The sequence below is a fragment of the Lethenteron reissneri genome, chromosome 7 (genome assembly GCF_015708825.2).
Source record: "Lethenteron reissneri isolate LAM-NWPU_2019-01 chromosome 7, ASM1570882v1, whole genome shotgun sequence".
NCBI classification, from domain to species: domain Eukaryota; kingdom Metazoa; phylum Chordata; class Hyperoartia; order Petromyzontiformes; family Petromyzontidae; genus Lethenteron; species Lethenteron reissneri.
The window spans coordinates 9,008,557-9,028,507 of NC_083785.1; the positions used below are offsets into that span (position 1 = coordinate 9,008,557).

Here is a 19,951-nt window from a genome sequence, read left to right on the forward strand (position 1 = left end):
ATTATTTTCTTTTTCCCATTTCATTAAAATTGTGAGATCAGAATCGCGTCACACCAGATTAAAATTAATCCAATTAGAGAATGGCCCTTGGAGAGAGACCTCAGAACAACCTCTGCATTCCCTTCAATTGACCCTATTTATCCACACAATTGGGAAAATATATTCCCTAATACCCCGCTAAAGATACATTTATGACATGGTCATCAGATTTATGGAAATTTTTATTCTCAAAGTGGACTTAAGTTATATCAATAAAAATTACATTGACGTGGTTTTTAGTTGTTCTAATCATTGGCAACTGGACTCAAAGCATTAATGAACTCGCTTCACTTGATAACCCAGTTTAATTATGGGTGGCTGTGGTTGGATTCAAACCCAGGCCCTTGAGCAGTGTCAGCTCAGTGCTGTGACCCGAGACAACTGCTCACCTCCAGAAACATATGACAAGTAAGTGTACAGGGGTTTTGGGGAAAAAATTGAAGATTCTGACCGCATCCCCAATGTAGTTGTGTAGCATGCGGATGACTGACGCGCCCTTGCTGTAGGAGATGGTATCAAAAATTTCATCCACCTCCGATGGGTGACCGACAGGTACCTGAAATGATCACAACACAAGACAATAAAATATCAATGTTTGTGCTGTGTGTGTTGCATAGCCTACGGGTACACAACATGTAAACACAAAAAATAAGTTAAGAAAATTGGCAAAATATGCAGTGCTCACATGTACTCGAATATATAGTTTTTCTTGAAGCTGGAGGGTAATTTTATTATAACTATGTTTTTTCTTTTCACATCAATTTTCAAGAAGAATAAAATAAACATCAGAAAAACTGCTGCTGGTGATTCGTGAGATGTTTTTTTTTACGTGAGTTGTTGTAAAGTAGGCCTGTAACGATTCTCCTCCTTACAATTCGCTGCATTGTTAAAACTAAGTAGCTGCTGAGGCCACATGATCTGATTACATACAACATACAAAAAAATTAAACTGACACACACACACACCTATGATGCAAATACATCATTAGCATATTAATACGTATTCTTGGTTCTCACGTAGAAGGGAAATAATAAAATAATAAAATATATATTTGTTGTATATTTCTTATTTTATTATTTCCCTTCTACGTGACTTAACTGAAAGAACCAAGAATATGAATCCCTGCAGTCACGAAAGCTTGAAATCAAAATATTAATACATGCTCATCAATGCATTGGTGCACCTCTATTGTTAAGCAAAATGACGGCATCTACATTTGCGACACATCAAAAGGTACCTCGATGGGGTGGCTGTTGTCAAGGGCATCCAGCTCCAGGGCGGGAGCGTAGTCCGTGGAAACAAACTGTGTCCAGATGTCAAACTCGGGAAAGCAGTGGTCCACACACAGGTATTCAATCCAGGAGGCAAAGCCCTCGTTCAGCCACAGGTGCGTCCACCATTCCTGAGAAGCGACATTACAACATTATTTCCCTTCTACGTGACTTTACCGAAAGAACCAAGAAGATGAATCCCTGCAGTCACGAAAGCTTTAAATCGAAAATTACAACATTGGTAGCACGCATTTTTCAGGTAGGCGCTGTCAAGTTACAACGGGGAATTGTCCGTGTTGTCGCGTACCATCGTAACGAGGTTTCCAAACCACTGGTGGGCCAGCTCGTGCCCCACAACGAGGGCCACCTTCTGCTTGGCCTCGGCTGATGAGTTCTTTGGATCAACGAGCAGAGCCAGCTCCCTGTCACATACCGCGAACACCGTAAACAGCTGTGTCAACCAGAAATCAAACAGCATCCTCTGTGAAACAAAACAAGGCAACCACACCGTAGGGCTTCAGACGTTGCTGCCGCCATATTTATGCACTAGACCATCCGAGCCGAGCCAATGTGGGTGCCTCACAGTGGCTATTTACTCTATCGAGTCGAAATGAAACCGTGATAACCCTAGCCTCACAAGACATTTGGCTCTGGGATGATGGAGAGCAGGAGAAAGTTTCTCATGCTATTATGCACACACACGATCCCCAACAGAATATGTGCATTGCCCTATGGGAAACCAATGACAAAGAGAGGCTCGTGAAAGTAGCACTGGATTCAACTGAGCATCAGCAGCGTCAATGACTGGAACTGAGCACATAGGTGCCTGTTGGAAAAGCCTTTTGAAAAATATTGTTTCTAAATCCCTGGGAATAAAACTGAAGAATTACATCAGTAACTGTGTATATCATTGGAATTACATTCATAAAAGCATTGTACCTATAGGTGACCAGTCCCCAGTTTTCCATGGCACCTGAGAGACAAACAAAATCACACACATCCCACATTAAAATGTCATTGCCACATACTATTCGACCAAAACAACATGTTTTAAAATATAAATGTATTTATTTAAAAGCAGCATTCTGTACATAATTAGAGACCATTACCAACCTGTTGCAAAGTCTGCCACTGCAATCAGGTCAATCTTGGGAAGTGGGTAGGGAACATCAAAGTAGTCCTTGTAGAAAGGTAGTGTCTTGGTGGCAACCTGTGAGAAAAGAAGGGAATACAACACCGTATGGCAAATCCACCTGTTTGCAAGTCTATCTCCAACATTACACAGGTGTTTAATCAGTGCCATTTAACTATGACTTATGGTTCCAAGACATGGTCATTCATAAAGAAGATGGAACAAAAATAAAAAGTATTAAAAATAAACACCGAGATACTTGGATTTACACGAAGAGACAAAGTAAAACACATGGATAAGAAAACGTACATCAATCTGACTGTTGAGAATGTAAGTGAACTTCTCAGGACACATCGCTAGAAGAGATGATGGCCAGTGATCGACAATAACAATGGAGTGGCAGCCAACGGAGGGGAGGCACCCAAGAGTACATCTGCACCAGAGATGTGCCGATGAAATCAGCTCGTGTGCAGGTGCTAGGTGGATTCAACAAATCCAAAAAACAACTCAAAACAACTCTGCTCGTATCATATTCAACCTTCCCTACAATTCCCATACCTCGACCCTCCTCGCGCAAATGCACTGGCTCTGTGTGCTAGTTGTCTGTTCAAATTCCTCACCCTGGTCGACAAATCCCTTCATGGTCTTGGCCCACAGTATATTGCCAAACTTGTATCTATGTGCCTTCTCGCCCTCTACGTTCTGAATCTTTGTTGTCCCTCTCTGTCCTCTTTCTCCTTGTACTCAATCCATGCTTTTGCTCTTTTTCACTTCTTGCCACCCTTCACTGGAAAAAACTTCCCCTCCACATTAAACAGTCACCTTCCCTCACTATTTTCCAGTTCTCCCTCAAACTCACTTATTTTTCCGAGCTCACTTCACGACTCCTTAATCTCCCCTCAACCACCACCGTTACTGTTCACCTCTTCATATTCTCATTATGAGGCTATCACTCGTTCCCCATTCATTCAATCCATTCATCATCATATACCGTCTTCAATTTCGCTTTTACCAAATTCACGCATCACAGGTTTGCCACCATTGCGTCATCTATTTCATTCCGCTCACCACCACCATTACATTCATATGTACCATTCTTGATTCTCTGTAACGCGCCTTGTTTAAGGTGCTATATAAATTAAGATAAGGTTATCGCATTGTAGGATCATAACAGGTTAGATAAGCCTTCATCCAGCAGTGGACTCATAATATCTGACAATTGTAATGATGATTTAAAGCTGTCATGACTGCAGGGATTCATATTATTGGTTCTTTCGGTAAAGTCACGTAGAAGGGAAATTATAAAATAAAAAATATATAAACCAATAAAAAATTTTTTTTTCTACGTGACTTTACCGAAAGAACCAAGAATATAATTGTAATGATGATGAACGCAGCAGTCCTCACTTTTGATTTACAGTTCCCAATGTACACACCTGCAGTGCGAAGCGGCCGTGCTCGGCCTTGCCCAGGGGTGCGTAGACGCGCACCAGCACTCCATCGGACGACTGCGCCTCGACAAAGTCAAACTCGCCCACCACGAATGCCACCAGGTAGGTGGACATAATGGGCGAGCGGGCAAACGTCACACGCACCAGGCCCTCGCCGGAGCTGCCCTGTTCATCATCTTGAGGCACGCGCTTGATCTCTTGCTGTGAACGGCAGAGAGAGAAGCAAGGCAGCACATGTGTTTGTATGACCCACGACCTAAGCGGCTTTCGTCAATCAACATGATCCCTGCAATTGAACTGGTTACTTCCTACTGCACTGGATCCCTGTGCTGTAGAGCTCTCAAATGCGTTTTCGGGTTGTACCGTGTTGTTTGGCATGATTGTTGTTTGACATTTCCCTCCACGTGCTGGGAGCTTTTAAGATTCTATTCCAGAAAAAGCTCCCAACACATGGAGCCAAACGTGAGACATCATGCCAAACAATGCGACGTGCAACCTGAAAACACAATGCCGAACTGGTTAACTCCTGCCATCAATACGGAAAAATACACACTGGTCTAAGTTTGTCTTTAGAGTGTTTACAAAGCTCTTCATCTAGAGCCCTTCGTCAATCCACTACTGGAAGGAGTGCAGGTTATTGAAGGCGAGAAACAGATGCATAATAGCAGCACAACAAAGTGTTTTGCTGGACTGCCCTCTGCTCCCCTCATCTAGTCGAACACTATCCAGGTTCACACATGCTTAGCTTCCAAGATCTGATGAGATCAGGCACATTCCGGGAGATTTGGCCACAGGCATTGGAATTACAAAAAAATCCAGATTTCTTTACGAGTCATACTTGAATTTAAAACAAACCTTAGTTCATATTTTATTTAGATTTGAAAGTGGAATTGTTTACATTGATACACTGTCTGAATGCACTGTTTTTTTTAAATAAAGGTCTATCTAATAAGCCAGTGCCATTGAGCCACTGTAAGATATGTCATGTGTAGATATCGTGTTAGGCTACTTGCTGGCAAGTTGCACGAGGCTTAATGCACGTTGATTGACATTCACTGCAGTAATAAGCAAAGTTAAAAGACCAGTGCATTTGTTCTTAAACAGGCCGCATTCATTTAATTATAATAAAACATGTTGAAAATGTACTGAGGAATTTTAAAATAAGCATAATGTATACGTCATCATTACTTCACAGAACTTGGTCAATCCACTGCAGGATTAAGCCTCGCCATGCCGTGTTGGTCATGAGGTTTTTGTTTTTTACCATGCTTGACCATGCTAATCTGTGTGAATTGGTGAAAGGGGAACCAGGACCGTTTCAGATATCACTTGCCACAGATGTTAGCCTTGGCCAGGAATCTAACTTAAGTGGCCAAGTTCATAGCGACCCTACCATCATACTGCACTCAAATATGAAACACACAGCATTCGACCATTTACATCATTCCATTTCCTAATCCACGCTCACTTTGAAAATTCCTGGTGAAAGAACCATGTTTTGAGGCCTGACATAAAACCATTTATTTTATGCTATGTCATATTATAATATTTTTTTTTACATGAAATGGTTCATGGAAAAAATATGCTTGCCACAATGTCAGGCCAGTGGGGTAAGGGAAAGCAAAGCTTGCTAACAACAGCCTACATGAAATGGGGTGTGTGGCATTGCAGCTGTTTTCACTAATCAGCGAGCCGTGATTCCATTGGCTGCTAGCAACTTGCTTAGGACTCGCCACCATCCTCCCTGACCCAAGCTGCACTCTCGCCCCCTGCTCACTAGGCCCCTTTGGGCACCTTGCCTTAGTTAACACTGGCCATGGCCATTGCAATTTTACATCTGCTCTCTCAAGTCGACCGCAGGGGGTGAGGATGTTGAAAAAAGGCGAGCAATGCATCCCAGATGGCCATGTATATATAGCAGTAAAGCGTGTCATCGCAGCGAAAATAAATGCTGTCGTGAAGGGCGTCGCTGTAAGCAGTGCCCATGCAGAAAGATGGATGGACGGACAAGATGGATGGTTGAGTGATTACCCTCTCCTACCATATTGGACAATGCTACGCGGTCACGGGGCACGATGAGGGACAGGTCAAAGGTCGCCTTGATAGCTGGCTCATCCCAGCAGGGAAATGCTCTCCGTGCATCCGTTGGCTGCACAACACACATACACACACGGACCAGGTCAGAAAACTAAAACAGCAGCAGCTTATCTACATAGAGATGAAAACAGATTATAATAATAATTTATTACTTATACCGTGCCTCCTGTGCACTACAAATCGAAGTGCTAATACGGCATAAGAACCATTCTCGGTGCAATTAAGTGTCCACTGTTGTTAGCTTTGGCTGGGTATGATCACTTGGTTCATAGTGCATTGTTGAACCACTGTTTAACAAATATAATTTGAGCTTGCAACCTTACTTAAAAACTCAAAGAGTTGTTATGGCTTTCCGTGCCACCTTTGATAGTCTACTCACCTCCAAGACAACATGACTGAATATTTAGCATTTGCAGACAGTAAGAATATGAATATGTATCCAGTGTTGGAATAAAAAATATAATAAATGCAGGAATTCAAGTGTCTAAATATATCTGTAGATATGCTATGTTGCAATACCATCACCCTGCTATATACAGTGTGGCCTCAAAATACCAGGCCAATTCAAGGGTGCAGTGCCACAGTACATACATTTTCTTAACAAAACCCCAATATTTCCATGAAGATAAAATCTTAGCCCATCGACATAAAGCTTGCAATGCTGTATTGAACATTTTAACATGTCAAGCTGAAAATAAAAAAATAGTGCTGAAACCACCGAAAATCACCAGCCAATTGTGGAACGTATATTTTCCAATGCTGCAGTAGTTACCGCACAGTAAGGTCCATTGGGACTGCACGTTGCATGAATTTTCAACATAGCATGCAAAGCTAATGACAAATCAGCATTTCATTGCAGACTGCAATATCTAAGCTTCGGAAGTGCGACTGTCTATTTTTAAACATTTTCGTTTATATTTCTAGCGGTCCCCCAAAAACCCCATCAAATGCAGGACATGGTATATCCACCAACGTTGTTTCGAGGAGACGCTGTAGCTCCTTGTTAGACTGCTGGGAGCTCACCTCAAACTGGGTGACGGCAGCAAAGCGTATTTCTCCTGAGCGGGCCACATATTTGCTCCGGTAAAAGCCTCTGAGTTTGTCGTTCAACTCCCCAACAAACTCCAGCTTCAGCTTCCCGGGTCCTGCTCGTGGAGACGGTCCAAAGGGTATACAACAAAATGTGTGACAGCAGCAGAAAAACTATGCACAGAGAGAATTAGGCACATAACGATTCATCGATTAAAAACGATTCTTTGCATTCGATTTGTAGCGCTAGAGGCGCTCTATACACCTCGGTTTTAAAATTGTAACTTGTTTTGTGATACTGCCTTGGGCAGTGGTGCGTAACTACAAATAACAAAATCTCTCTGTGAGGATAAAGACCTGTTGTGCAACACACATTGCATATGATATATATACTATTTTACTTTAATGCAGTGTCATTGACACATTTGTTGGGCCGATATTCAAAATAAATCTATTATTCATCAAATAAATGCATATGCATGTCTTGCAAAAATGTTTGACATTTTCATGTGCCATGAGCTGTTAGAACATTTCCAAGCATGGAATTTTGTAGAAGGCATTGCTAAGCATGGCATTATGTGAAAGGGACTTTACATATGCCAACTCAGCATTAACAAATTTACCGAGGCATGCTTTTGTCAAGCATGCCAAGATAGCCAAAACTGTGTCATCACCAACCTAAAAAAATATTTAACAAATTAATACCATGTAAAAGCATGCATGTAACTATTCTCTCCTCTCTGGAATTTGATGACTTATTAAGATTCACGAATTGTCAAGATTTGGGGTGAAAATTCTATTGAAGAATCCATTTTTGTATTTACATAGCGCCTAAATACAACTCCATCGAAAGGTACCGTACAGAAACACTGTGACATGCACTGATGTGGTTTAATGAAGCTAACCTGTACTGCTCACCGAATGTTGGGTGATGAAGGCATGCGTTACAATGAGTATTGACACGTTTTATTTTTACCTGGCTCCAGGGCAGAGGGAAAGGACAAAGTCACTCGCTCATCTTGATTCTCATAGTTAAACCCAGACGCGTTGATTTCTGTGCAAATGACAACAACAAAAAAGGCACAGCCAAGAATGGCGATGATGGGTGTTTTTTTAAACGAGGAAATGAATCAAGTGTCAACAGCCATTGCAAAGAAGGAGGCGCGTTCGCTTGAAAGTGCACAGGAAAAAAACTGGTTTATTTACAGTGCTGCACTGTACACTGCACTGCATGCCAGAAATGTGGTTATTTTGTCCCACTAGGAATCAGTGCTCAGGGCTCGGAGCAAATTGCCTACTCAGAACAGGAGATGAGAACAACACATTATTATAATTGAACAAAATACCTCTTCTTAAAGCCTGGATGGGGAGGCTATGAGATGCATTGATTTTATTTAAGCTACAAAACATGCAGGCAAGGGAAGGAACATGGCTCAAGATTTAATAACAATTGTGGCTAACCATTGTTGCACTGGATGATTCCATAACAAGTTGCAGAAAACAAATTATATTAGCTTGGCAGCGGGGAAGAGCCAATAAACAAACACACCATCCAAAACCACATCAATTGGCAGTAAATCAAACAATAAGGCACTGTCCAATGGGGACAAGGTTTTTCACTAAAACATTAATGTCTTTGACCAGCAATTTGTTCAGCAACCAAAGTATGACAAGGTGCTACTGCACAAACAATTTAAATAAGAAAAATACCAAAATATACAGAATATCATTGGTTACCAGACCTTTGCAAAGTCAGGGCTGGAAATGGGAAGCCTGTACACAAAACAAAACACACAAACACAGCAATTGCCAATACGTATTCAATCATTTATAATGCTGTGATCTGAATCACTAAAGATCTCTGGGCCAGGCAGGGATTTGGCCCAGTGCTAAACCGAGTCAGACTTTCGTATTAGCCGAAACCCACCACCCCTGTGTTGCTCAACGGTTTCCTTTAAATGGGGCACATTATGTTCAAAGCCTCGCGCACATGCATGCTGAACATGCTTTGCAGCAATTTGCTCAATGCAAATATTCGTGGCTAAGCGATTGTCGTAAATGAGGTGCATTAGCAATCCATTTGTTTTGTAAAGAGCTTGGACATAACGGAAACAGATTTCCAAAAAAAGACGTATCTTGCAATCGATTATTCACATTTTCCTGTGCTTGAATTGTTGTGCACTGTGACGTCACTCCACATGAGGGCCACCCCCCCCGCGTGACGTCACTCCACACGAGGGTCACCCCCCTAATTAATATTCATGAGTGGGTGGATTTTTACACTAACGCAGAGGAAGGTCGAGCTCAATTAAATAATTTATTACGCAAAGTCGCTTCAAATATGACGTTTCTTTACAGAAAGTGACGGTTAAAAATAAATATACGCAGCACAATGCTCCATCCGTGCGTGACGTCACTGCAAAAGAGGCCCCCCCTCCTTCATTAATATTCATACCCACGTGGAAATTTACACGAACGCACTCCACATGCCGCACCCCTCCCCAATAACCATTAGCGGGTGACATCACTCCACATGGGGCACCCCCCCCCCCGCCTCATTAATAATCATGAGCTGAACAATTTTTCTATTGAATATTTCAGATTTTCTGCAAAATACACCAATCCTTGGACGGGCAAACAAGTTAGTTAAAAATATTCACAAAAACTTCCTTTATTTTACTAAAAGACATAACACACAATCTAGAGTAATCAATTTACAAAAAAAAATCTGTTCATGGGCTAACTGAACATGAATAATAATAAGCAATATTTAATCTGTTATCTACTCTGTCCAGTATATGCTTACACATGCTGCATGTGAGATGCAATTAATAAATTTAAGCGTGCTCTACTTAATGGGGCACTTTGGCACGCAATGTCTACTTTGCAATCAGTCTGGCATAATCTAGTGTTTGAACCTATTGCGTATACTCTGGAAATAAATATCGCACTGTATAATGAAAACACATCAGCAATTGCGGCACTGGACATTACTCAACTTGTGGAGTCACGACCAACGATTTTCATTCGACTTTGCGATTCTGATGATCGGCAATATAACTGGTCATAACACTTTTTTAAGAAAAATAATTTACGGAAGAAAAAAAATTCCCCACTGAAATATTTTGGTAGGTAAAGCTGCTGCCTTGCAACTGCTTGCTCAAGCCACTGCTGGACAGTCCTCCACGAAAGAGAGCTCTAAAGAGCCCCTTGAGAGGGTATTTGGCCTACTCTTTCACGTTGGCCAGACTTCATCGAAAGAGTGCAATTCTGGCGGGGGAGTTATTCTAAGTTCTCTACAGTTCCTCTGAGGAATCATATTTGAGTAGTAGCGCAAGTTTTTTTTGCAAGTTGAAAAGAATCCTCTATACTTTAATATGCCTTATTCTCACAGGACTGAGGTTCACGTTTTCAAATATTTGTGAAGGATAGAATGGCACTGGTCACCAGCCACCTGTGTGTTGTTCTAAACAAGTTCTCAAATGGTAGCGTTAAGACCAGAGGTGGGACAAAGTCATTGTTATGCAAGTCCAAGTCGAGTCTGAAGTCATCAAATTCATGACTCGAGTCTGACTCGAGTCCAAGTCACATGACTCGAGTCCACACCTCAGAGGTGGGACAAAGTCATTGTTATGCAAGTCCAAGTCGAGTCTGAAGTCATCAAATTCATGACTCGAGTCTGACTCGAGTCCAAGTCACATGACTCGAGTCCACACCTCTGGTTAAGACAATTAATTGTTTCATTATGAGCTATGCATATGATGTATCCATTGTCTCTCGTAACACCCACAATTGCCAAGTGCTAAAGACCCACCCCAATAAAACAAATAATATACGTGAAATACAATTTACATTACAATTTGGATTTAGGTAATGTCTGAAAGCACCGATATCTGAAAATACACGTATAGATAGATGTAAGTATATGTGTAGAACTTCTTTCACACCATATGTAGCCAAGCGTGCTAATTCAGGCTCAACTCTACAGTGGGTTTACGGCTCATGTATCGATCCATTGCTGGATAAGGGCTCCTCCTGCCGTGCAGGCAGCAGTGAGCATTATGTCATTATAATTGGTCACACTGATTATATTGAGGGTTGGTGAAGGTAGGGTGGTGAAGGTAGGGTGGTGAAGGTAGGGTGGTGAAGGTAGGGTGGTGGGCGGGGTGTACAGAACAATGGCTTTTTGTGCACTGCCATCTGTCGTCCACAATGCCTACTAAACCTGTTTTATTCATGGTCACCCATCCAAGCGCGATCCAGGCTCAACTCTACTAATCTTCCGAGCTCTGATGGGATCAGTCGCATTCCGGTTGACTTGGTTATAGGTACAGTTACAGTACTTGTTATGCATGAGTTTTAGATTGAAAAATGTTGGAATTTTAAGGAAAATTTCCAATGTTTGGGATTTTCAGATATGTAATATATTTCACAACTTTAGCCGCATGTGAAATCACCCGATGCCACATGACACTACCTTTTGTGTGAAAACAGCAGAAGTGAAATGTGACTGATCATTCCAATACATGACACAACTTTGCAGTGTCTGTTATATAAAAGGTGTGCACAAATGAAGGGCAAAGTGCTAGAGTTGGGAGCCACATCTACAGAGCTCAGGCTTTGCAAAAAAAAGGCATAGCAGTGATGTGATGAGGGCAGTATTCTCCACTGGACAGTGTGTACCTATACTTATCCTCAAGAGGCCTTTGCATGATTGCACTTTCGATTAAAGTCAAATAGATTTTTTAAAATGTTAGCCTCAAGTTAGCAATTGCAGGAATGTACTCAGACAGGCAGCAGAGCCCACGATACACTTGAAACAAGTTGCATGAGAAATAAATATCTGGAAAGTATTATGTTTGTTTGTAAAGGGAGTGAAAAGTGAATCTACAGGCTTACTTCCAAATTTGGCATGAGAAAGAGACTGTATAAAAGCAGAAAACTGTTGGAACATTTTCAGCAGCTTGGCATTCAGTAAAAGAAAAACAATAATTGGAGTTACACGTAACACAATTTAACAATTATAAAATGGCTACACTTGAGGCTAAAGTATGTCTCTGGTATTTATCCAACGTTTGTGAACAGGAATAGATAGTTAAGGCACATAAAAAGCAGTGCTTTATCAGATGTGGTAATGGAAAAATGTATATTCTTTGTGTTTTCTTATGATGTCTAATATCCAGAAAAGCCTAATCGAGTACTATGCATTTTTCAGTAGGGAGTTGCCAAGTTTTCACAGGAAGGGGCATTGGCTGCTAAGCATAATTCCAATTAATTTGCTGGTGATTTTCAAAATTTGGGCCATGATCCCAGCACACAGTGGCCTAAGCTTACGATGAAGCAGGAGGCCCTTACATTTACAGTTTATAACACCTGCAATATTAATCAAAAAAACACCACTATCTTGAACCCGGTGAACCTTTGCAACAACTGGTGAACGAGATAATGCTAGGCTGTGTCAGATGTGTGACAAGTAGAGCATTAGCAGGTGGTAATATTGCTTAGTAATTTAATACATGTTTCAATCTCCCAGGAGAGTCAACATGACCGAACATTTTATTTCATTACTATAGACTAGCCTTTTGCCCATCCAAGGACGGGTATATTGCAGTGAATCTGAAACTTGCAAACACAAATCAGACCTCGACGTGATATTCATTGCATCAATTCGTGTGTGCAGTTTGTAAGGGCGCGGTGACACAGACTTATTTCATTTGAAGGTTATAATCCCTTGTTCATCATGACGTCCTATTTACTTCTATGTCTCAAGTGCAATACGGAGATCGCGTGACGTGAGGGTTCTGCCTTTGTAGTGAGGGTTCTAAGTTGACGCCGAGGAGGGGGGAGGAGGCGCCTCCCCCCCACCCCCATTTCGAGTGACGTCACCCGCTCATGATTATTAATGTTGGGGGGGTCCAATTGGAGGACGTCACCTGTGCATGATTATTAATGAGGGGGGCTGTTCGATGTGGCGTGCTGTCACCCGACATGATTATTAATGACGGGGGGGGGGGGGGTCCATGTCCATGTGGAGGACCCCACCTGTTCATAATTATTAATGAGGGGGGCTGTTCGATGTGCAGTGATGTCACCTGCTCATGATTATTGAGGGCCGGGTCCATGTGGAGCACGTAACCTGTTCATGATTATTCTTTGGGTTTGTCGGTAAAGTCACGTTGATAGGTTCAAAGAAATAACAAAAATAACAAAAAACTACGTTTCGATCACAACACAAGCAGTCGTCATCAGGAAAAAGGGGTTTAGCTTCTGAAGACAACTGTTTATAAAGGATTGAAATGGGCGTAGCCCAAATGTCAGCAGCCAATGTTAATGTGAGTGGTGGTCAGCGACTGCGGCGGTGGTGGGTTTTCCACCACTAACATATGTTAACATAGCCACCTTGGCGTGCGCTCGCCGTGGAAGATGCTTGGCGATCTTACATTGTCATGCTAATTTTTACCTGGCAGCTCTTTGATTGGTAGAATATCCACCACCGCCGCAGTCGCTGACCACCACTTACATTAACATTGGCTGCTGACATTTGGGCTACACCTATTTAAAACCTTTATAAACAGTTGTCTTTAAAAGGTAACCCCCCTTTAACTGATGACGACCGCTTGTGTTGCGATTGAAACGTCGTAGTTTTTTGTTAATTTTGTTATTTCTTTGAACCTAACTAGGTGACTTTGCCGAAAAACCCAAAGAATACGAATTCATGCAGTCACGAAAGCTTTAAGTCACTGTTCATGATTATTAATGAGGGGGGAGGCTGGTCGACGTGGAGTGACGTCACGCGCGTTACACACTGACATTCTTGGGTAAATATAGTAGTCAATAAGGGGAGATGAAGAGGGTAGGTCATAATGCAGCGGTTAATAAACCATGGCGCTATGAACCCTATGCACTGAGCGACCAGAGTTTGATTCCCGGTGTGTCTACAAATATCAGCTCAGAGATATTTGTTGCCCCAAGAACACATGTAATATGTGGCGAATATTTGTATCCTGAGGGTAATGGATAATAGTTATCATCAGCGAGCTATGTGTCATATTCATTGTGGTCCATTATAAAAATGCATGCAAGTGGAGCGCATGTTTCACAAATAACTTAGAAAAGTGGTCTAAAATGTTGGTTTTAGTTTAAAATGCAAGGACATAGAGTTACATGCAAATAAAGATTGTTATATAAACTGGGCTTTACATACTCAGAAGGGGAACCAATATTTTCTGGGGGAACAAATATTCAGAGGGGAAACATTATCTGACACCGACCATGACTAACATCAGTGGCGAGTGATATTTAAGCCAACCTTGGGCCCCCACTTCACCAACACACACTAACCAGCATTGAAGTATGGTCAGACCACCCCAACGACCGACACGGTGTGGCGAGACTTTCATGAGTGAATTAACAAAGGGCCATGCATGTATTAAGTACAATTATATAAAATGCAGATAAGCATTATCTGGTGAGATCAAATACGCAGTTTTAATCTTATCAAAGATTAATATAGCATGAGCAAAGCAGAACAATAGATTTTGAGTTTAACGCATAATCTCAGTTGGCAGAAGTGGAAACATTTTTAAACCAGCAATAATTTTAGGAAGCAATTTTTTCATAATAACATGGAACACATGACTGCACTGAGTGATTTATTGCAATTGCCAACATGAAGGAAAAACAGGAAGCCCAACGTTCAGTATATTACTACCATTAAAGTCCAATAAATTTAGCAAGAGCAATACGGAAAATTACTGAACACATTACAGCATTAAGTGCACCTAACAAACGACAGAGCAGCTGGAATACGAATTTAGGAAGATTTGTTTTTTCAAACCCGAGCATAAACACAGTGCCCCACAGTTCAGCTGTCTGTTAGTGTATGGCTTTAGGGAAGTGTTTAGAAATGTAATGCTTAAGTTTTCGTGGCTGTTTTCAGGTTGCACTACGTATTGTTCAACGCAATGTTGGACATTTTAGTTCTGAGTACACTATTCAGTATTTCTTCTAGAGCAAGCACTTGATGCCCGAGAAAAATAATGTCCCAAAAACACAGCTGAGAGCTACGTTTAAAAAATGTCTGGTTTTCAATTGACATTTTAATACGTGTAAGTGCTATTCATTGCCAACTATTTTTGGGGGGGAAATCAACAGGAGAGATTTGAATCATAATAATCATTTGAAGTAAATTAGTCACAGCATCCGATGGCAATAGCAGCCATTACATATAAAACAAATGGAAAAAGGTAAATTTCTCAATAACACATTCGGTCGCATTTAATAGTCGTGTCCCTCCAGGTAATTTTTTTTTGTTTTAGCAAACAATCACTGCATAATATCTGCGGCGCACAGAAACGTGCACACCCACAATGAAAATGGAACAGAAGCTGAAAAGTGTGATATGAAGCATGCCCAGAGAAGCATGCTGGGGAATTATACTGAGCAAGAGAAAGAGGGTCACATGGGTCAGAGACTAAACAAAAGTCTGAGCCATTATCTGCATAACATTTGCCAAAAGGCTTCAATGCCGATGGACAAGACTGGTAATGGAGTAGCAGCCAGTGGAGGGATTGCACCCATTGCGAAAACCACCACGGAGCATGGAGTCATGAGAATAACTCATGTGGCAGGACAAAAAATGGATAGTGGCATCGCAGGATCATGGATAGTGTACATTTTGGCAGCCCTTTATCTAGCAGTGGATAAAACGCAGCTGATGAAAGTTTATACACGTATACAAATAATACATTTTGATTCGAAAAAGCAATTTATCACGCTTACTGGAATCCCAGTGAATGAAGTATGTGACTCTGGCTTTTAACCTATGGTGATGTGATGCAAGTGCCTCGGGTCTTTGCTCATTCGGATACTTGGTTTCGCATTGCCAAGTAAAACAGGCATTACACGTGCAAACACAAACACACACATACAGCCTACACACCCCCTCAACATCCACAGTGCTGTCACTCTTAAATAAAAAAAAGTGAAATTTTGCAAATACCTTTTCCACCTTGATGGCAGAAGCTTGCACTGATAATGTCAATATCAGCACAGTTCATGACAATCTGTCCAGTCGACTGCTTCACCTTCGGAATGCGGGGGTGGGGTGCAGTAATGAGGGTGGATGGGGAGAGAAAAACAAGAGCGTTTATACTGGTAAGAACCTCCTGGTTACACCAGCCCACAGGGGATTATTGTGTCCGTCCGTCCTGCATCCAAAAAATGGGAGGGGTGGGGCTGGGTGGAGAGGGGAGGGTGGGGAGGGGCTGGGTGGGGGCTGGGTGGGGCTGGGTGGGGTGGGGCTGGGTGGGGAGGGTGGGGAGTGTGGGGCTGGGTGGGGGGTGGGAGGGGTGGGGCTGGGTGGGGGGTGGGAGGGGAGGGGCTGGGAGGGATGGGGCTGGGTGGGGAGGGGCTGGGTGGGAGGGATAGGGCTGGGTGGGGAGGGGCTGGTCACCCCGTGGTGCCCTTATACAACTCAACGTTTAACCTACTCACACCGGCTTGTGCCCGCCCTCACAGTGGGCCATATTTGCGGAATACACCACGCCGCCGTTGACCCTGCAGGCCATTGACCCAGCAACCCAACGTTCCTACCAGCTCCCTCCGCAAGGAATGTGTTAGGGCGCCTTGCAAAATGTCTGGCTTTTTTATATTCCAAACAGTGGCATAAGCTATCCCTTGTTGCAGATAGTCTGTGTGTTTCGAGTGCTTTGGGAACCGCAGCTCGACAGGGGCTCACCAAAGCATTGGTGTCCACGATAATGGGGGGTGTAAGAAGTTGAAATGGGGATCCCCCCCATTGACTTCCTTGTATTATAGGGCCCATAACCAACCATGCTATTATATGTCACTGTGTGAACCCATGTACAGTGTTATAACGTAGTTTACATTATGATTGTCCTTAAAATCGTAAAGTTTGCAGTTTAAAAAAAAATGTTCACGGTGCAGTTCCAAGTGGAGATAGAAAAAAATACTTTAACACAATAGTACAGTAGGCAAATAGTATTGAATGTGGGGGAATTGTGGTTGTGTGTGTGCAGTGATGGATAACACGTAGTCTGTTAATTCTCTTATCACCATGGATTTGGATAAAGTTGTACCATGAACACTCATTGTACACTTTAGGTTTAAACAAATATGCTTATCTCATGAATCTATATGGATAGCATCGGCTTTACTGTATTGTGATGGTGAACGCTTTCAATTCCTGTTATTTGAAAGGGAGAAAAACGTTCAAATACTTAAAATGAAAAACATGACCACAACTTTGCGATAGAGTTTGTACAACTTTAAAATGTTCCGACAAGGCAAGCAGACTTGCTAAGACACTTTAATGTTCATAAAGGTTCGAGTTATTAGAAACTTGACTCTAATCATTCCATTCAGCGATACAGAGGCAAACTTGTTAAGTGTTTACTTATTGTAGTAGTTGTATTCACATGCAAACGCCAATTAACTAAGTCTCTATTTAAATTCCAACAAAAATATTGACTATTATCAATAACCAACGAACTACTCACACGTCAAATCTATAGTTAAATATATAGCAACACACTATTAAAACCATGTACAGTACTATTTTGAACTCAGAAATTAATGAAATAAAAAACAAGGAAGTATAACATTCAACACTTGTTACATCCGTTTTAAAAGGTTTCACTAATGACTCGTTAGACAACTAAGCAACCATGAAGTTAGAAACCACGAACATTATAAAATCTGGTGTTTACTAACAGATTAAATACGTGTTATAACATTGTAAGTCATGTATCCACGTTGGGACATGCTTTGGGTGTCTATTTCTTTAAAAAAAACAGAGATGCCAAGCAAAATGAGAAATGTAACTTTGTTAAACTGGGTCCATTCCCATACAAGTTTGTGAGATTGTGTATTATTATTATGTATTACATTGTAAGTGGCGTAATTGTAAGTAATGCATTGTGCTTGAGACGGCAAATATGAAACCACTTAGAATAAGACGCCTTATACACAGTATGATTTGGAGTGTGTTTAAGTTGTGATTATGCAGTATGATTTGGAGTGTGTTTAAGTTGTGATTATGCAGTATGATTTGGAGTGTGTTTAAGTTGTGATTATGCAGTATGATTTGGAGTGTGTTTAAGTTGTGATTATGCAGTATGATTTGGAGTGTGTTTAAGTTGTGATTATGCAGTATGATTTGGAGTGTGTTTAAGTTGTGATTATGCAGTATGATTTGGAGTGTGTTTAAGTTGTGATTATGCAGTATGATTTGGAGTGTGTTTAAGTTGTGATTATGCAGTATGATTTGGAGTGTGTTTAAGTTGTGATTATGCAGTATGATTTGGAAAACTCCAAATCATGATTTGGAAAACTCAAAATCATACTGCATAATCACAACTTAAACACACAGGAAGATATAAACACGCACATACTGTGAATACAACGCAGACAATACATTTAATGCATTGCTAATGTATGCCACATGAAGTATTGTTGTGAATAATTCAACACACACTAATACAACAGCAAGTGAATAATAATAATACAACACACAAGTTTAATAGTAATACACTCGATAGCTGGAGTACAACACGATGGTTATAATGCAACACGCGTTAACAATACCACAACACATTAACAATAACGTTAACAATAACACGTTAACAATACCACAACACAAGTTAACAATAACACAACACGTTAACAATAACACAACACGCGTTAACAATACCACAACACACATTAACAATATTACAACGCGTTTACACGTTAGAGCGTTGAGCGCCTCGAAAGCCACCAAACATTTATACATATTTATAAAACTGCAATAGTTGTGTGTATAGTACAGTTGTATATATATATAGTACAGTTGTGTATATACACACACACACAGTGGACACTGTACACAGAAATAAAAGATTAAAAGATCGGCGTGGCGATGGTCAGTGACGAGGCTGCTGCTGGTTGTTGTTGTGGTTATTGTTGTTGTTGGTGCTGTTGTGGTTGGTGTTGTTGTGGTTGTTGTGGTTGTTGTTGTGGTGGTTGGTGTTGGTGTGGTTGTTGTTGGTGTTGTTGTGGTTGTTGTTATTGTGGTTGTTGTTGTTGTGGTTGTTGTTGTTGTTGGTGCTGTTGTGGTTGGTGTTGTTGTGGTTGTTGTGGTTGTTGTTGTGTTGGTTGGTGTTGGTGTGGTTGTTGTTGGTGTTGTTGTGGTTGTTGTTGTTGTGGTTGTTGTTGTTGTGGTTGTTGTTGTGGTTGGTGGTGGTGCTCCTCTTTACCTCGACATCGATCGCTTCCTTGCCTTCGAACGTGAACTCGGCCAGGTCGGGCTTGAGGACGAGCTCGTAGTTCTTGGGCACCACGTCCGTCGGCAACCTCTCGAATTGCCTCTTCTCTGGCATTTTGCACCTAAATGATGACTACAAATATTTATATTTTGTGTTGTTTTTTTTAACCGTGTGTGTGTGTGTTGCGTTAATGTACGCCGACTGTTGTTCCGTTGCGTTGCTCCCTTAACCAGTGGGTTCTCCTCCTTTTGTTTGCGAGGTTTTTCTCCGTCCTCTTTAACCCACGCTTCTGCCCCCACACCACCCCGATCTGTTGGCGGAGTCACAGTGTCCGTGTGTTTGTGTTGTGTGCTGTGTGTGTCCGTCCGTGTCGTTCCCGTGTGTGAAAGTGCACCACCAACGCCCCCTCGGAAGTGGACGCAAGCAGCGATCGACAGAGACGAGAGACGAGAGTGATTTGGAGGTGCACTGGCGCCCCCACGTGGTGGGCTGGCCGGTCACTCTTTGGGGAAAGATCGAGGGGAGGGGGGGCCTTTATTATATTCTTAGGTTTTTTTTCGGTAAAGTCACGTAGGTAAAAACATCAAAATTAATGAAAATAAAAGAAAACAAAAAATCACGACGTTTCGTGATTTTTTGTTTTATTTTATTTTCATTAATTTTGA

The 19,951-nt window shown here is 41.6% G+C and overlaps 1 protein-coding gene across 1 annotated transcript in view; it reads right to left on the reverse strand.

Moving 5' to 3' along the window:
• Window positions 1–19,686, reverse strand: part of LOC133357327 (puromycin-sensitive aminopeptidase-like) — a 38,196-nt gene extending 18,510 nt beyond the window's left edge. Inside the window, exons 1-11 of the mRNA XM_061575220.1 lie at window positions 19,278–19,686; window positions 16,022–16,106; window positions 7,997–8,074; window positions 7,015–7,136; window positions 5,936–6,043; window positions 3,880–4,095; window positions 2,425–2,521; window positions 2,251–2,284; window positions 1,619–1,733; window positions 1,274–1,442; window positions 491–591 (exon numbers count right to left, since the gene is read on the reverse strand). Coding sequence (XP_061431204.1) covers window positions 491–591; window positions 1,274–1,442; window positions 1,619–1,733; window positions 2,251–2,284; window positions 2,425–2,521; window positions 3,880–4,095; window positions 5,936–6,043; window positions 7,015–7,136; window positions 7,997–8,074; window positions 16,022–16,106; window positions 19,278–19,400 — 1,248 coding nt within the window. The 5' untranslated portion in view covers window positions 19,401–19,686. The remainder of the gene's footprint in view (window positions 1–490; window positions 592–1,273; window positions 1,443–1,618; window positions 1,734–2,250; window positions 2,285–2,424; window positions 2,522–3,879; window positions 4,096–5,935; window positions 6,044–7,014; window positions 7,137–7,996; window positions 8,075–16,021; window positions 16,107–19,277) is intronic.
• Window positions 19,687–19,951: the final 265 nt, after the last annotated feature.